Raw genomic sequence first — 13464 nt, forward strand, 5'->3', positions numbered from 1 at the left:
AGTGTGAGGATCCTGCATTGAGAGGGTGCACCAGTAAAAACAAGCTTTCAGCTTGGCTTCATGTCACCGATTACAGCACTTTGAACACAGGGTTCAGCCAGCTCTCGACACACCTGCTCACCATCTGCTTCACACAGTCCATAATTCATTGCTTTGGGAAGAAGTTATGGAGGACAGTCTCAAAATCCTTGATAAAGGCAAGATTAACAATATCCACCACTCTCCCCTTATCCATGGTGCCAGTCATCTACAGCTCAGTACTGTAGAAGGCTATCCAGTTCTCAGACATGCTTTTCCTCCCATAAGTCCATTCTGACTACTACTAATCACCTTCTTGTTCATTTTGGAAATAGTTTCCAGGACTGTTTGCTCCATTACCTTCCCAGACACCAAGGGAACAGTCTTGTTCCCCTGTATCTTCTTGTCTACCTTGAGGATAGGAAGGACACTTGCTTTTCTCCAGCCCTCAGGAATCCTGTCCAACGCCAAACCCTTTCATACAATTAACAGCTTCACAAAGACATCAGGTAGCTCCTTCACCAGTCATGGGTGCATCCCATAAAACTGTGTATGGTACACTATTTTAAGCATTTCTTACCTTGAGACTTCTCATCAGAGGGTTGGTCTTCGTTGCTTTAGCGTTTCCCACAGGTGTCAGGGGCCTACAATCCCAAAGGCTTCCCAGTAGACACCAAGGCAAAGAAGACATGGAATACCTCAGCCTTTTCCATGTCCTTTGTCACATGGATTCTGGTCCTGCTTAGCAGCAGGCCCACACTTCCTCTGATCTTCCTTTTGCAGCTGGTATATCTGTAGAAGGCCTGTTGCCTTCTACATCCCCTGCCCAAGCTCAGCTACAGGCGGCTTTGTTTTGCCTTCCTTAACCCCATCCCTAGGCATCTGCACAGGATCTCGGCCCCCTCATAGGATACCTGTACTGGCAGTTTTCCATACAGATCTTTTCATGGTGGTGCATGGCAGGAAAATTATAGGCAGTGGGGCATGACTTGAAACGAGAGGTTCAGCCAAGATATGGAAGAAATCCCCCCACCCCATGCACATTCCAGGTGTTTTTATCTCTGTCCTGCTCACCCACAGAGTTCCTGCATGTTGATCAGGAAAGGCAGCAGTCAGCAGAGATGTGCAACACTGCTCGGATGCACATTACCACCTGATCAGCAATGCAAACCAAGTTCCAGAGCAACTGCTGTACTAGAGCGAGCATCGAGACACTCAGAACTTGTACCTGTCCCCTGAACAGGATGCTCAGGCATTTGGATTTTCACTAATCTCTAACACTAAAGAACAGACTGACAATGTTTAATAGGCCATTTTTTATTGAGAGTTAAGATCACGTTTCCCCACAGTGCGCAGAACGCACTATGAAAACAAAATACAGAAGATCACTTTAGTAAATACACACTGGTTAAGCAATGCTACCTTTTTTGGCAAAGTGCTGTATTTTGTCTGTTTTCAGCTTGTGTTAAACTATTAAAAATAAGAGCCACACATTCTTCCATATCAAAAGGACTGCTACAAATAGAGAAGTGGCTCTGGAGAGAAGCTGCCATATATGCATAGACTGATGTACAGTATTAATCCCAACTGAAATGTCCCTTTTGAATCTTCAAGTTTGCTGTGTAGAAGGCACAGTTTAAAATGCAAGTCTGTCCATTGACCAACACATATGAAAATACAATTTCAGCAAGATTCAGGAATATCAATCAGTATGAGACAGTGCAAGGCCTCCACTTTTACAAGAAAAAACACACACTTTAATACAATTCAAAAAACCATATAAAAAGCCACACAGCTCACTATTAAAACAGAAAACCAAAACAAATCTAATTGCCCAATAGCTCCAGGCACAAAACAGGGCTAGACCAACATAAATATGTAAAACAAATTAACAAAAAGCCATTGATGTAGTACTATCTCACACAATAATATGGTTTCCAATATTACAAATTGAGAAGCACAGCTTTGTGCAACAAAATAGTTTATATCCTGAAAGATATAGGTTTTCATCACCAGAAAGTCATCTAGTAATGCAGTATAAAAAGATCAGTATCTCCCAATTCTAGGAGCAGTCTAAAGTTGCATTTACTTGCCTACTGAGAAGAATAGACCAAGGCTCTCATTTTAATGCCTGGGAGCCTTATACTCTCAGCTCCATCTCCCCATTAGGAGTGAAGGGATTACTTACTCCTTCCAGCACAGGGAGGTGGAGACCATCTTCCTTCATTGCACTTTAAGAAAATTAAAGCTGAAGGAAAGTAGTTACTTTTATATAAAGAAAAGTAATACAGGAAAGCAAAGAATTTTCCTGAGCTAGAAAGTTGGCAGCAAGGATAAGGAAGTTTAAGCTAGACAAAAAGTTGGAGTGATAAAGGTAGATAATCTGAGGCAAGTAAGAGTACTTGTGAACAGGTAAGAGACTGGTGAAACTACAGCTATTTGCAGATAAACCAAAGTATTTGGACCACATGAGAATTGTTGTGTAGACATGGGAACATACTGCTAAAAGAGCAGTAACAAAATATCTCTTTTAAAAACTCATAGTGCGACCAATTCTGTTTTCTTTCAGTGTCCATGTGAATTCAATTTGTCAAGAAAAAACAAAACCCAAAAACTGGTGTATCCAGGAAAGCACCTCTTGCTTTTATATATTTAATTATTTTCAACATCCCTTTGTGACAATCCTAATTCCAGTAAAGCAGCACATCTGCAGTGAAATATAGGTTATAATTGCTGTTCCCTGTATGCTAAGCAGGTCCCACAAATTCCAACTGCAGAACACACAACAGTACCACTACATCAAGGTCAATTGAATTGTTGGGGTTTTAATTCAGTGAAATTGAAGCATTTGGCTAAATTTAAATACTTCATAGGTCTGGAACAATTCACATTATTGACCTTGCTTTATTTCAAAGACTCCTCACATGACTCCTTATACCAACTTCTGTGTAAGGACTACTGGAAGACACAGCTGAGTGTAATGTTAACGCTGTAATGCCCTAAGCACTGAACACAAGGGAAAACAGCAAGTCACATTAAACACTGGCAGAAAAGGAAGATAAACTTACTTTTATTCCCTCCCCTTCTTTCAGTGCAGATTTCTGCTTCCTTATTTCCATAGCCATTTAATCCACTTCCCAGATTGATCTGTCAGGGTTCAGCATACCATTGGCTGCTGTGTAACAGGGTTTTTTTTGTGAACAGGTGAACTTCACCTGTAGTTGTAGTTGGCAGTGCCTGACAACTTCCAAAACATCTTGCACAGTGTTACTAAGAAAACTACTTGATAGCTTTAAATGGCTTTTCTTTCCTTTTGGCCCATGGAATTGCTATTCAGTCCTTTTGCCTCCAACGGGCTAGGAGAACTACCATGGTGGATGGATCAATTTCTATACACTGTTATTGCTGTGTTTAGCTCAGCATCCACTTCTCCTTGCCTCACACTGCCCTACATTTGCAGTCCCCATTAACTTGGATTTCATTTTCATAGAGAGAAAGAGAAAATTAGGAGAACTTCAAATAAAATCTTCCTTCTAGCTACTTCTGAGCTACTCTCAATCTGTAAATATGAGACTATCTAATAGTAATTTGTAGCTCAGAAATAGCTGTCTATCAGCCTGACTTCTGTGAAGAGCAGTCAGCTACTGATGGGATTAAAAGAACAGTCAATCCACCATCTTTTTCCTTTAACTAGACTAGAGATTAAATGAGATAGGGCAGGGGAAATACATGCTTCAAAGATAGAAATGGAGAAACTCAAACTTGACCTAGTAAAACCCAGTTCAGTTCTCTGTGTTGTACATCTGCATGTTACCCAAAGGGTAACACTTCTTCCCACTCCACTGTGAGGTACTACATCTGTAACACCAGTGCCATGTTGTACTGCAACAATATTGGTGAGACGTTTAACCCTCTTTCCATATCCATATCAAGTACCCAGCACACCTACACAGACCCCACTAACTCAAGGAAGTTCTAGGAATTTAGCTGAGATGTCCTTCCTGAAACAGGTCAGCGCAGCTATGTAATATCCACTGGCAGCTATAGTATTTCCTTGTTAGAAAGTAATCATATATACTGAATACAGACAGATACACAAGCTGTCAAGTACTGGTCATTAAAGCACATCGCTAACCTCAAATTTTCTAACTCCATTTTGATTAATGCAAAATGTAACTGATTTCCATCTCAGTTAAGTTTCTTTAAAATACCAACTAAGAACCCATCTATACATCATAGTTTATAAAACAGCACACAGACTATCATATTGATAGGCTTCCAAGACATTGATATTTAACATCAACATTTAGAACTTGATGCAAGATGTTTGGAGATTTATGTGTATTTTGAAAATAATGTAACACTAGTTACAATTGTGTTTGAGGGATTGACGATCAGCTTCAGATTGACCACACTTACCTACACAAGAAAACAAGAGCAACCTAAGAAACAATTAGACCATAGATTAAAACCACAAGAACCATCAGTAATTGAACTGACGCTGGCAAGGCTGGTGAACAAACAGTCCATTGTGCTTGATTTGCCGAGAGTGGCAATCCCTGGTAAGGTTTTGGCGACGGAGACTGTTTCTGTTGAGAGAGTGTCTTTCATTATGTTCTTTTATCCAGTGGGTAGGACGAAAGCTCTTGTTTTTTTCCAGAAAAGTTGAACTAGTAGCAAGAGCCGTGACATAGCAGTGAACACGCTGTCCCGTTTCATTTCGGGCCTCCAGTCTAGAAATGTAATAAGTAGGTATCAGTCACCACAGAGGTGCATTGAAAGACAAGCAAAATAAAGGATAGAATATGGACATCAACATCCAGCATTTCAAAAGGGTACCCTTATTCTACTGGACAGAGATTTGGGCTGAGGTGAGGTCAAGCCACTTACCACACTGGTAAGTAATGTGTAGTGTTGCTAAATCACTTTCTGTGTGAGGACCCCACAACAGCCTTAGGACTTACGGTGTCTTACTCTACTGTGCTCTTTCTTCCCCACACCACCTCCCTAAGCCCAAGATGCAGCACAGATCAGAAATAGGTGGCAATGTGTGTCACACTGCTCCAGCTTTAGAAGATTTGAGAGTTATCCACTAGGCAAAGTTTGTTTTAAAATCATCTTGAACATCTATGGTTCAGCCTGAAAACAGAAGCATACTAACGAAAGTGCGTTTCAATTGTCAGCCACACAAGTAAATCCAAACAATGTTCATGCAGAGGAATAGAAAGGTAGACCAATTGTGACACACATGAAAAACAACTTAGGATTGTTCCTCAACCAGGCCCCTAAATTTCATGAGCAGTGAATCAGCAGTTTTGGCAAACCCTTGCTCCATCATGCACTAGCGAAAAACAAACCAGCAGCCTATGCAAGCAGCGACTGACATATTGAAAAAGGACTTCCCTACTTGACAGAACAATCACTGGCATTTCCTGAAACTTCCAAAGTAAAGTTAAAAATAACCTAGCCATTTTAAAAGCAAAGCAAAACCCTAATCTGAATTCTAGAGCTGGTGTGAGACCAGTGGCAGCAGAGTTTCTTGCCTTCTCTCTCCCCACTCAGGGCCCAACAAACAGCTGTCAACTGGTCAGTGATGCCCAGAAAAGATGTTTGCAAGACCAGGCACGTGCAAGAGGTCTCTTGGAAAGTGTCTTTCAACACTAGAATGACTTTTTGATAAAGTCTCTTCTGGAAGAGCTTAACTTGCAATTATTGTATGATGTCTGTAGACTACGTCAGGTCTGCCACACCCATGGTATGCCTGCCCTCTGTAGCCTTACTCTGGGGGCTGCAGGTGCCTGACACAAAGTAAACTCTTCTGCCTCCTCCCACTCCACACTGGAGGGAAATATTCCTTGTTATCAAGGGAATACTCCCTCCCTTCTACTTTTTTCTTATTTTAAATACACTAATCTTGCTTTTGGATCCTTGGGTAGCTTGATATGACCGACTGAAGACTAGAGACTACAGAACAGTCATATGTGACATGCTGGTCTTCCCCTGCTTATTCACTGGATATTGTCCTAAACCTAGTACTTGAAATATCAAGCAAAAAATAAGTTAATAACAAGCACAAATCAATTCACAGTGCCTTGTAAATACATTCTTTGCAGATTACACCAGTTTAATCTACATGAGGGTACCTGCAAATATGGAACTACTGTCTTTTATGTGGAGTGATCCCTTAGTACATCCAACAGTGCTTGGGTGCTGCAGCAGTGCTGGAGGTGGAACTGCAACTGAAGCCTTTCTGAGGAAAGCTATTAAGGAGCCAGGAAGCCACACCACAGTTATTGCAACCTGTATTTCCTAAGTATACCCTTAGCTAGCAAAGGGCAGCAACTGTTAATACAAACTGTTGTGGTTTTGTTATGGAAGAATATGACTAATCTGACAAATAGGGAAGTTTATACAACATCCTTTTGCTTTGAAAGGAATTTAAAATGAAAAAAGAGATTTCCTCCACAAAAGGAGAGAAACTGGTTTAAACTTGCAGGCTGATGATATCTATGCTTGCCCCACTCCCCATCAAATACCCTTCCAGCAATGGTTTGCAAACCAACACTCTTCTATTTTCCATCATAAAATGATACTGAGATAGCAGAGGTGGTTTGAATTAGCTAAATGGCCACATACTCTTCCAAAATGCAGCATTTTGGTACCTTAGGTGCATTTGGTAGGCTGGCACTAGTGAGCTCCATGCACTGAGAGAACAGGGTTGATGAGTCTCCATCATACTGTCAAAATGGAATCTTAGAGGGGCTGTGTCTTAAACCAGACCATCACTGCATACATTTGTTGCTGCGCTTCCAGTGTCTATTTTGCTAGAAAGCAGAAGTGTCCTGTTCATTGTGCTACAGAACCACATCTCACAAGAAACATTAAAGGCTTCAGACCCCCAACCCAATTATTTCAGTAATTTTTCTGCACTAAGCGTTTTGGTTTGTTAAAGCAGATGTAGTTAGGCTTGATCAAGTAATCATTTGGCACAAAGGTTAGTCCTAAAACCAGTATTTCTTTGGCAGACAAGGCTCTAAAGGAAGCAGTGTTGCTAGCAGCCTGATCAAACAAAAAGCACTGTTCCAAAACAGTAGTACTTACTGTGCCAGTGTGCCTTAAGCAGCTTTTCTTGGCCCTACAATATTAAATGGCCAACCATTAAACCACTAGAGACTTCATAATAGCTTTTGAAACTTACAGTATCAGTGTAACTAATGTTACCAAATTCTGCAATCTACTTCATGTTTAGACTTTAGTCTCATCCCAGCTGTCACACAAAATACCCTGTACAAGAGCCTAGATGCTCTGACAAAGCAACAGCACAGAGTTCAATGTAAAGAAACTTACACACCAGCTGAAGAGCACACCTCTAGCTTCCCCACACATTAAAGCAGCTTAACTGTACTGTACAACACAAGACATGATTCTTCTCTGGATGAATTTACATCAGTATTCCCAGTTCAAGTGACTGAAAGTCTCTAACTTTGAATATTACTATTCATTGCAAATTCATATTATAGATAAAGTGGCTTTCTGACTTCAGCTAGGGCATGACTTGCAGCCTACAGTACTCTTGCAGATTCCTTCAGACCCTCATTTTAAAGATGTTGTCTGCTCAGGTTCCCCCAATTTGACTGAAGCCAGACCACTGATGCTTAACATCATAAACTGTCCTCAATAAATAATTATACAAATCCCACTCCAAGATCAATAGTAGCTGTACTATACTTCAGCATTATACAGCAGCATGTCATCTCGAAGTCACCTCTTTCTTTGAACTAAAACCTTAAATATGTCAAGGGGCTGATCAGACAAGTCAATAGGCATCTACCTACAGCGACTCAACCACTATACTAATTTCTTTCTGTAAATCAAAGCTTAGTATACTGTGCTTTTTTTTCTTTAGTTTTATTGTTTCTCAACTTAAAAACAAGATGGTATGGAAAGCCAGACTTTCTTACTAACTGGGATTCACAAAACATCCAATTATTTCAAAACCAATGAACATGGGAAAGCATGGGGCCATAATGGCAAATATTCTATTTGCATAAAGCCATGTATACCATACTGTTATAGCTATATACACCAACACCAAAGAATGTCAGTGCATGGCAAACGTACCTCCACAATAAACCCACAAGAATAGATTTTTAGGACCCCAAACCAAAAAGCACTTCTTTGCTAAAAGTAGAAGATTGCAGCACAGGTTTTCACATTGAGGGGACTAAATTTTGTGTAATCTTTCTGTTTGCTTTTGCTCCATAAGCTACCTGTGGGTAAATTTAATCCTGTACTTATCTATCACTAGGTTGAGGAATGAAAAAAATAAACCAAAGATGCCTCCCACCTAAACCCCAAGCCACTTCCCTGTCAGGATAATTAAAGTTCTATGTTTCATCTCACAAGATGACTGAAAGAGTACTGACTAGCAGTTATGAAAAACACACATAGCTGTGAAGGGGGCAAAGTGCTTTCATATCTACGTTACTGGCTATACAGTTAACTGCCACCAGTTAGGACTGGAACATGCTCTGCAAGGGAGTAATAAAGAGCCATAAATATTCACTGTAGTGCCAAACTGTGTACCCAACTGGCCATCTTGTATAACATTTTTCTGAGAAGGGAGGCACCTGACCACTCTACACACCTTTGTGGGATTCATGCTTTATTCACATCCCCTAAAATAAGCTGGAAAATTCAGTATTAAGTGTCTAAGCTGATTCAAGTAGAAACCAGATATTTTCAGCACCAGAGCTCCTTGACAAGAGAATTCAGACATACCTGGGACTACCTGGGCTGTGAAACTCCTCATCCCCACATCTGGTCTCATTAAGGCTGTGGCAGGTATTGTGGACTGCATACACAGACATGCTGGGATGCTCTATTAAGAGGTTCTCCATCGGACTGGTCTCCACTTTGATAGTGGTTAATCCACCTGCAGTAAAACACGGGGGAGGGGTAATAAACCAGCTCTCCTCCATAGGACATGACTCAAACTGGATGAAGCAAGACTCGTTGGCCTCTGGCAAGTGTTCCAAGGGAGACGATAAACAAGAGAAGACAGGCGAGCTGTCCGTGGCTGGTGCTTCAACAATGTCTGCTTCCTCCACAGAACAATTAGTGCAAGTGTCTGCTGTAGGGACAATTCACCAGTGGAGAAGAACCCATGGATGTTGGTGATCGCAGGAGGTCGAAAACAACACAGTTGCATGTAGCCAGAAATGGGATATAAAAAAAAACAAAGGGAAAAAAAAAAAAAGAAAAAAAAGAAAAAAAAAAAAAGCACCCTGTTAGCGCAAGTTTTTACTTTTCAAAAGCAGGGGAGGGGAAAAGGGAGCTCCCAGGCAAGCCATGTTAGACACGTCAAACAAGTGTTATCAGTTAAGCTATACAATTGCGAAATAAGTCAAATACATTTTATTTGGACAAGAGGTTCTGATGAAGCCTGTGTCAGGCTTATAAACCTGACATCATTTTTCTCCCCAATTTATACAAAATGTAACATTTGTTTGGAAGACACCCTACACTCTAATCCCACACTGGTTTTGCCGAGATGAATTTTCCCAAAGCTACTGGTTTGCTCATGTGGAATTAAGACAAGCAAGAGCCAGAGCAAGACAAAAGCAAAATTTATGTCTGACAGACATCTTACCTATAAAGTCAACCAGAATCCACTCGTCATCTTCTTTCTCAGTGAACTCTGGCTCTTGGCTGGACAAGCTGTCAATCTCTCCCATGAGCATGTTATTTAACCTCTGGAACATTACTAAGGCAGGAACAAGACTTTGGCTGGTAGGTCTTTATATCCAAGGTTCAAGGCACAGCTCACACTACTAGCAGAGTGGCATAGACTTGAGATTAAAGTGCATAGATGCTTTATCAGCTTAGGTACAGGACATGCAAAAGCATGACTTGTAAACAGTTTATGTGAAACCTGTAAAAAATGATGACAAAGATCTTAATGACAAAACCACAGGTAACATCCCTAGGGAAACAAATTAAAAGCCCCTTGTTAGTGCAGTCTGAGGTACCAGTGAAATTTCTCCCCAAAGAGGAGAGGCAGCTTCGCTGGCATTCACCATCTCCTCCCAGCTAGATACATAAAAAACACCCAATCCTAGGTCTCTCCTGGAGCTGATTGCCTTCATCTTAGACCTCCTCCCCAAGAAAAGGTGTATTCAGCTGTCAGTCCCACCTTCTCCTAAGGGAGGAGAGGATTCTTGTACAGGACTCTTGTGTCTACGCTCCCCCAGCTCCCTCCCTGTCTTTCCCCATGTCAGAGAGACACCACGGGCAAGTTTTCTGCTCCGGACAAGTCCTCTGCTGACAGAGGAGCTCCTGTGAGGGCTCCCAGGGAGGCCCAAAGCAGTGTTTCTTGACCCTTCCATCACACACATTTCAGGGCCTCTGACTACAAGTTAACACAGAAGCAAGGCACATCCTGTCTTCAGGTTCAAAGTACACCACAGAGTTACCCCAGTGAGATAATTTTCACAGCAACCACCCAAGTAAGCCCAAGGAACACGGAAAAGTATCAGATATGTTTAACTAAACCTAGTGCTTATTTCTCAATTCATTCCCCATAATCTACACATAATTGGTCACCATAAGCCTGACCTCTGCATCTGGCAGTTAAAATGAAAAATCCCATTAGTACTAAGAAGCTGAATGTTTAAACACCTCAGATCACCACATTTAAAGCCTTTGATATTTATGTACGAGCCAGTAAGTAGAAGCCATTAAAGCAGGTGAAAAAGTAAAGACTACGGGGAAAATATTCACTAACTTAACTACAAGTTATTTTTGCCCACCGCAATATTTGAATCATCATAGCAGATCAGAATTATTACAGATTAAATACCTGCTTGATATTAAATAGGAAAGAATACATCCATATAAGACAGTATGAGTGCCTGCATTCAGAAAGGGAGCAAGACACATGACAGTACACAAATCCAGATATTAAAAGATACAATCCATAAAGGGTGTTATTTATAAATAGGCCAGTATACCCTAGAACTCTCAGGCCACACTAGAGAATCGTTTGGGCTTCTTGTGTCATCTTATCCCAGGAAACCAGACCTCATCACCCACTTGTACAAGGTAAGGACAAACACTTGCTCCATGCAGCACTGCTCCTGGACACATTCATGCAGCTTCCTCCTTATTCAGACAGCACAGGATAGGAGCAGAATTTAAAGTAGTCTTCAGGAGCAATATGAAAAGGTAACAGTGAAACTCAAGAAGTTATGCACTCTAGCTCCTCAAGAGAAACAACTGACTGCAGGAAAACACAAGACTAGAACCAACAGGCTCTGCTGCAATAGTGATACAGGTCTATTTTTAAGGACCAGACTTGAAAAAGAAACATCAGGTCTCTCCTAAAGAGAGCTATAAAAACAATCAGAAGTCTAAAGAAAATCAACAAAATTTTCAAAACAGAAAAGCTTAATAGACGGAAGGAAAAACTTATAACAGTAGTCAAATATATGAAGAGGCAAACATTTATTGCAGTCTTTTATATCCAGAGCAAGCAGAAGTGGCTTTAAATTGCAGCAAAGTTCAACTTCCAGTGTTACTAGTAGGAAGCTTTTAACCATTAAGGTTGCTAAGCCCTGGGTGGGTTACCTAAGGAAATGCCAAATGCCTACAGTGTTCCTAAACACCTTCTTGAGAATGTTTGAGTGCTTCAATTATAGGCAGTGCTTACTATGGATGAGGAAATAAACTCTAAGTGAAAGCTTGAAGTCTTTAGTTTTCCAGTTACTTTCCACATCCTTCCCTAACTCTCTCCTGGCACAAGGCCTATGAAAAAATGAGTCTGTTCTTTCTTTAGGCTAAGTAGTAAGCCGTTGCGTGGCTGCTGGTCAACACTGGCTTTCCCTGTACTCCCACACACGTGTGTTACCTCCTTCCTAGATCAAGCCCGGAGGTACTTTCAGTCAGAGGCTGGTTTTTAGTTCTGTGCACAGAGTGGAGCAAGACTAGAGCTCACACTCCTCTATCAAGACATCACAGCAACACAGAAGAATTAACCTCTAACAAGTAAAAGAGAGATCACTGTTCCTGAGAATGTGAGTTAAACAAACCTCAGCTTTTGACCCACAAATGACTTTCTGTAGATCAAAAGCAGTTTGTCCTATTTTTCCCTTCCCCCACCCCAAGGAGGATCCAAAAAAACATCTGAATCATTTTGTCCTGGTTTCATCTCCAGCTGGGCTTAAAACCACAGCACATTTAGAAAGTGGTTAATGCTTTGACATCCTTTTGGACAAGCGCCTTTAAAAAGACCACGCTTGTGTGCTATTGTGCAAGTCAGACAGCAAAAGAGAAGTTAGGGTGTTATCAAGGGCCATCGTCCAGGGAAGAAAACAGGACAGTGACCGAGGGAGGTTTTCGAGTTCTCAGACAGGAACTGTCAGCTGCAGGAAAACACAAGCCTGGGAACAACTGACTCAGCTACAGTAATGATTAAGAGGCTGTTATAGATAACACATCCAATGAATGTCAACAACACAGTATCGCTACAATAAAAAAGAGAGTATTTCTTCCTTTTTTTTTTTTTGTTTTGTTTTGGTTTCTAACCAAGCAAAGGAGATGGGGTATGTGCTAAGCAAAAAGAACACACAACCAGAAAAAGCCACCTCCCAATGCCAGCGCAGTCCTGTGCTAGAAGGAGCCGAGCCGCCGGTCCCCCGCGCCCTCAGCTCCGCATCCACCGCCAGGAGGCTCCCCACAGCCGCGTCCAGCGACCCGCCGGAGCCCGCAGCAGCTGCGCACATCCCCGGCTACGCTCCCGTGGCCGGCCGGAGAGGGACGGACGAGACCACCGGCTGCTCCACAGCCTCCCGGCCAAAAGCCCCTGGCCTCGGCGCCTTCCCAGCGGAGAGAAGGCGGGATGGGCGCACGGGAAAACGGGGACTCCGCCGCTTCTGCTGCCGCTTCTCCACCGCTCAGACCGCGGGAGACCATCGCACCCGGGACACCAGCAACGCGCTCGGTGCCCGCAGTTCCCCGCAAAGCGAACTCACCCAGACCGCGACCACCGCAGCCCCGCGCCCGCGCCACCTCCGCGGAGCCCTTTGTTGTCAGGGCCCGGCGCAGCTGACGGACCGGCCGCCGGCCACGCCCCCCCGCCCCTCCGCCAATGGGCGCCGCCGCCGCCTGTCGCTAACGCACGTGACGGGCGGGCGGGGAGCAGAGGGGGCGGGGCGGATGTGTCGGGCCCCGCCCCTCGCCCCGCCCCCGCCGCTGTGGATCGGGCCGGCAGGAGCACGGAGATGGCGGCGTCCCAAAGCCCTGCCGTGGACAGGGACACTGCCGTCAGACTAGGCCGCTCACAGCCCCGTCCAACCTGGCCCTGAGCACTTCCAGGGATGGAGCAGCCACAGCTTCTCTGGGAAACCTCTCGCAGTGCCTCACCACCCTCACGGTGAAAAACTTCAT

The 13464-nt window shown here is 42.9% G+C and overlaps 1 protein-coding gene across 6 annotated transcripts; it reads right to left on the minus strand.

Moving 5' to 3' along the window:
- Positions 1-1317: 1317 nt before the first annotated feature.
- Positions 1318-13155, minus strand: TP53INP1 (tumor protein p53 inducible nuclear protein 1). 6 transcript variants are annotated; one of them, XM_015619563.2, is made up of 5 exons: positions 13050-13155; positions 9671-9952; positions 8800-9148; positions 7120-7153; positions 1318-4751 (listed from the first exon to the last, which is right to left on the minus strand). In XM_015619563.2, the coding sequence occupies exons 2-5, from the start codon at positions 9780-9782 to the stop codon at positions 4734-4736; spliced, it is 513 nt and encodes a 170-aa protein (XP_015475049.1). In that variant the 5' UTR covers positions 9783-9952; positions 13050-13155; the 3' UTR covers positions 1318-4733. The 6 variants fall into 6 exon arrangements, with proteins under 6 accessions (XP_015475049.1, XP_015475046.1, XP_015475048.1 ...); XM_015619560.2 differs by having other exon boundaries at positions 8800-9151; XM_015619562.2 differs by lacking the exon at positions 7120-7153 and having other exon boundaries at positions 8800-8953.
- Between the last annotated feature and the right edge of the window lie 309 nt (positions 13156-13464).

This window comes from Parus major, chromosome 2, assembly GCF_001522545.3.
Source record: "Parus major isolate Abel chromosome 2, Parus_major1.1, whole genome shotgun sequence".
In the NCBI taxonomy this organism is placed as follows: domain Eukaryota; kingdom Metazoa; phylum Chordata; class Aves; order Passeriformes; family Paridae; genus Parus; species Parus major.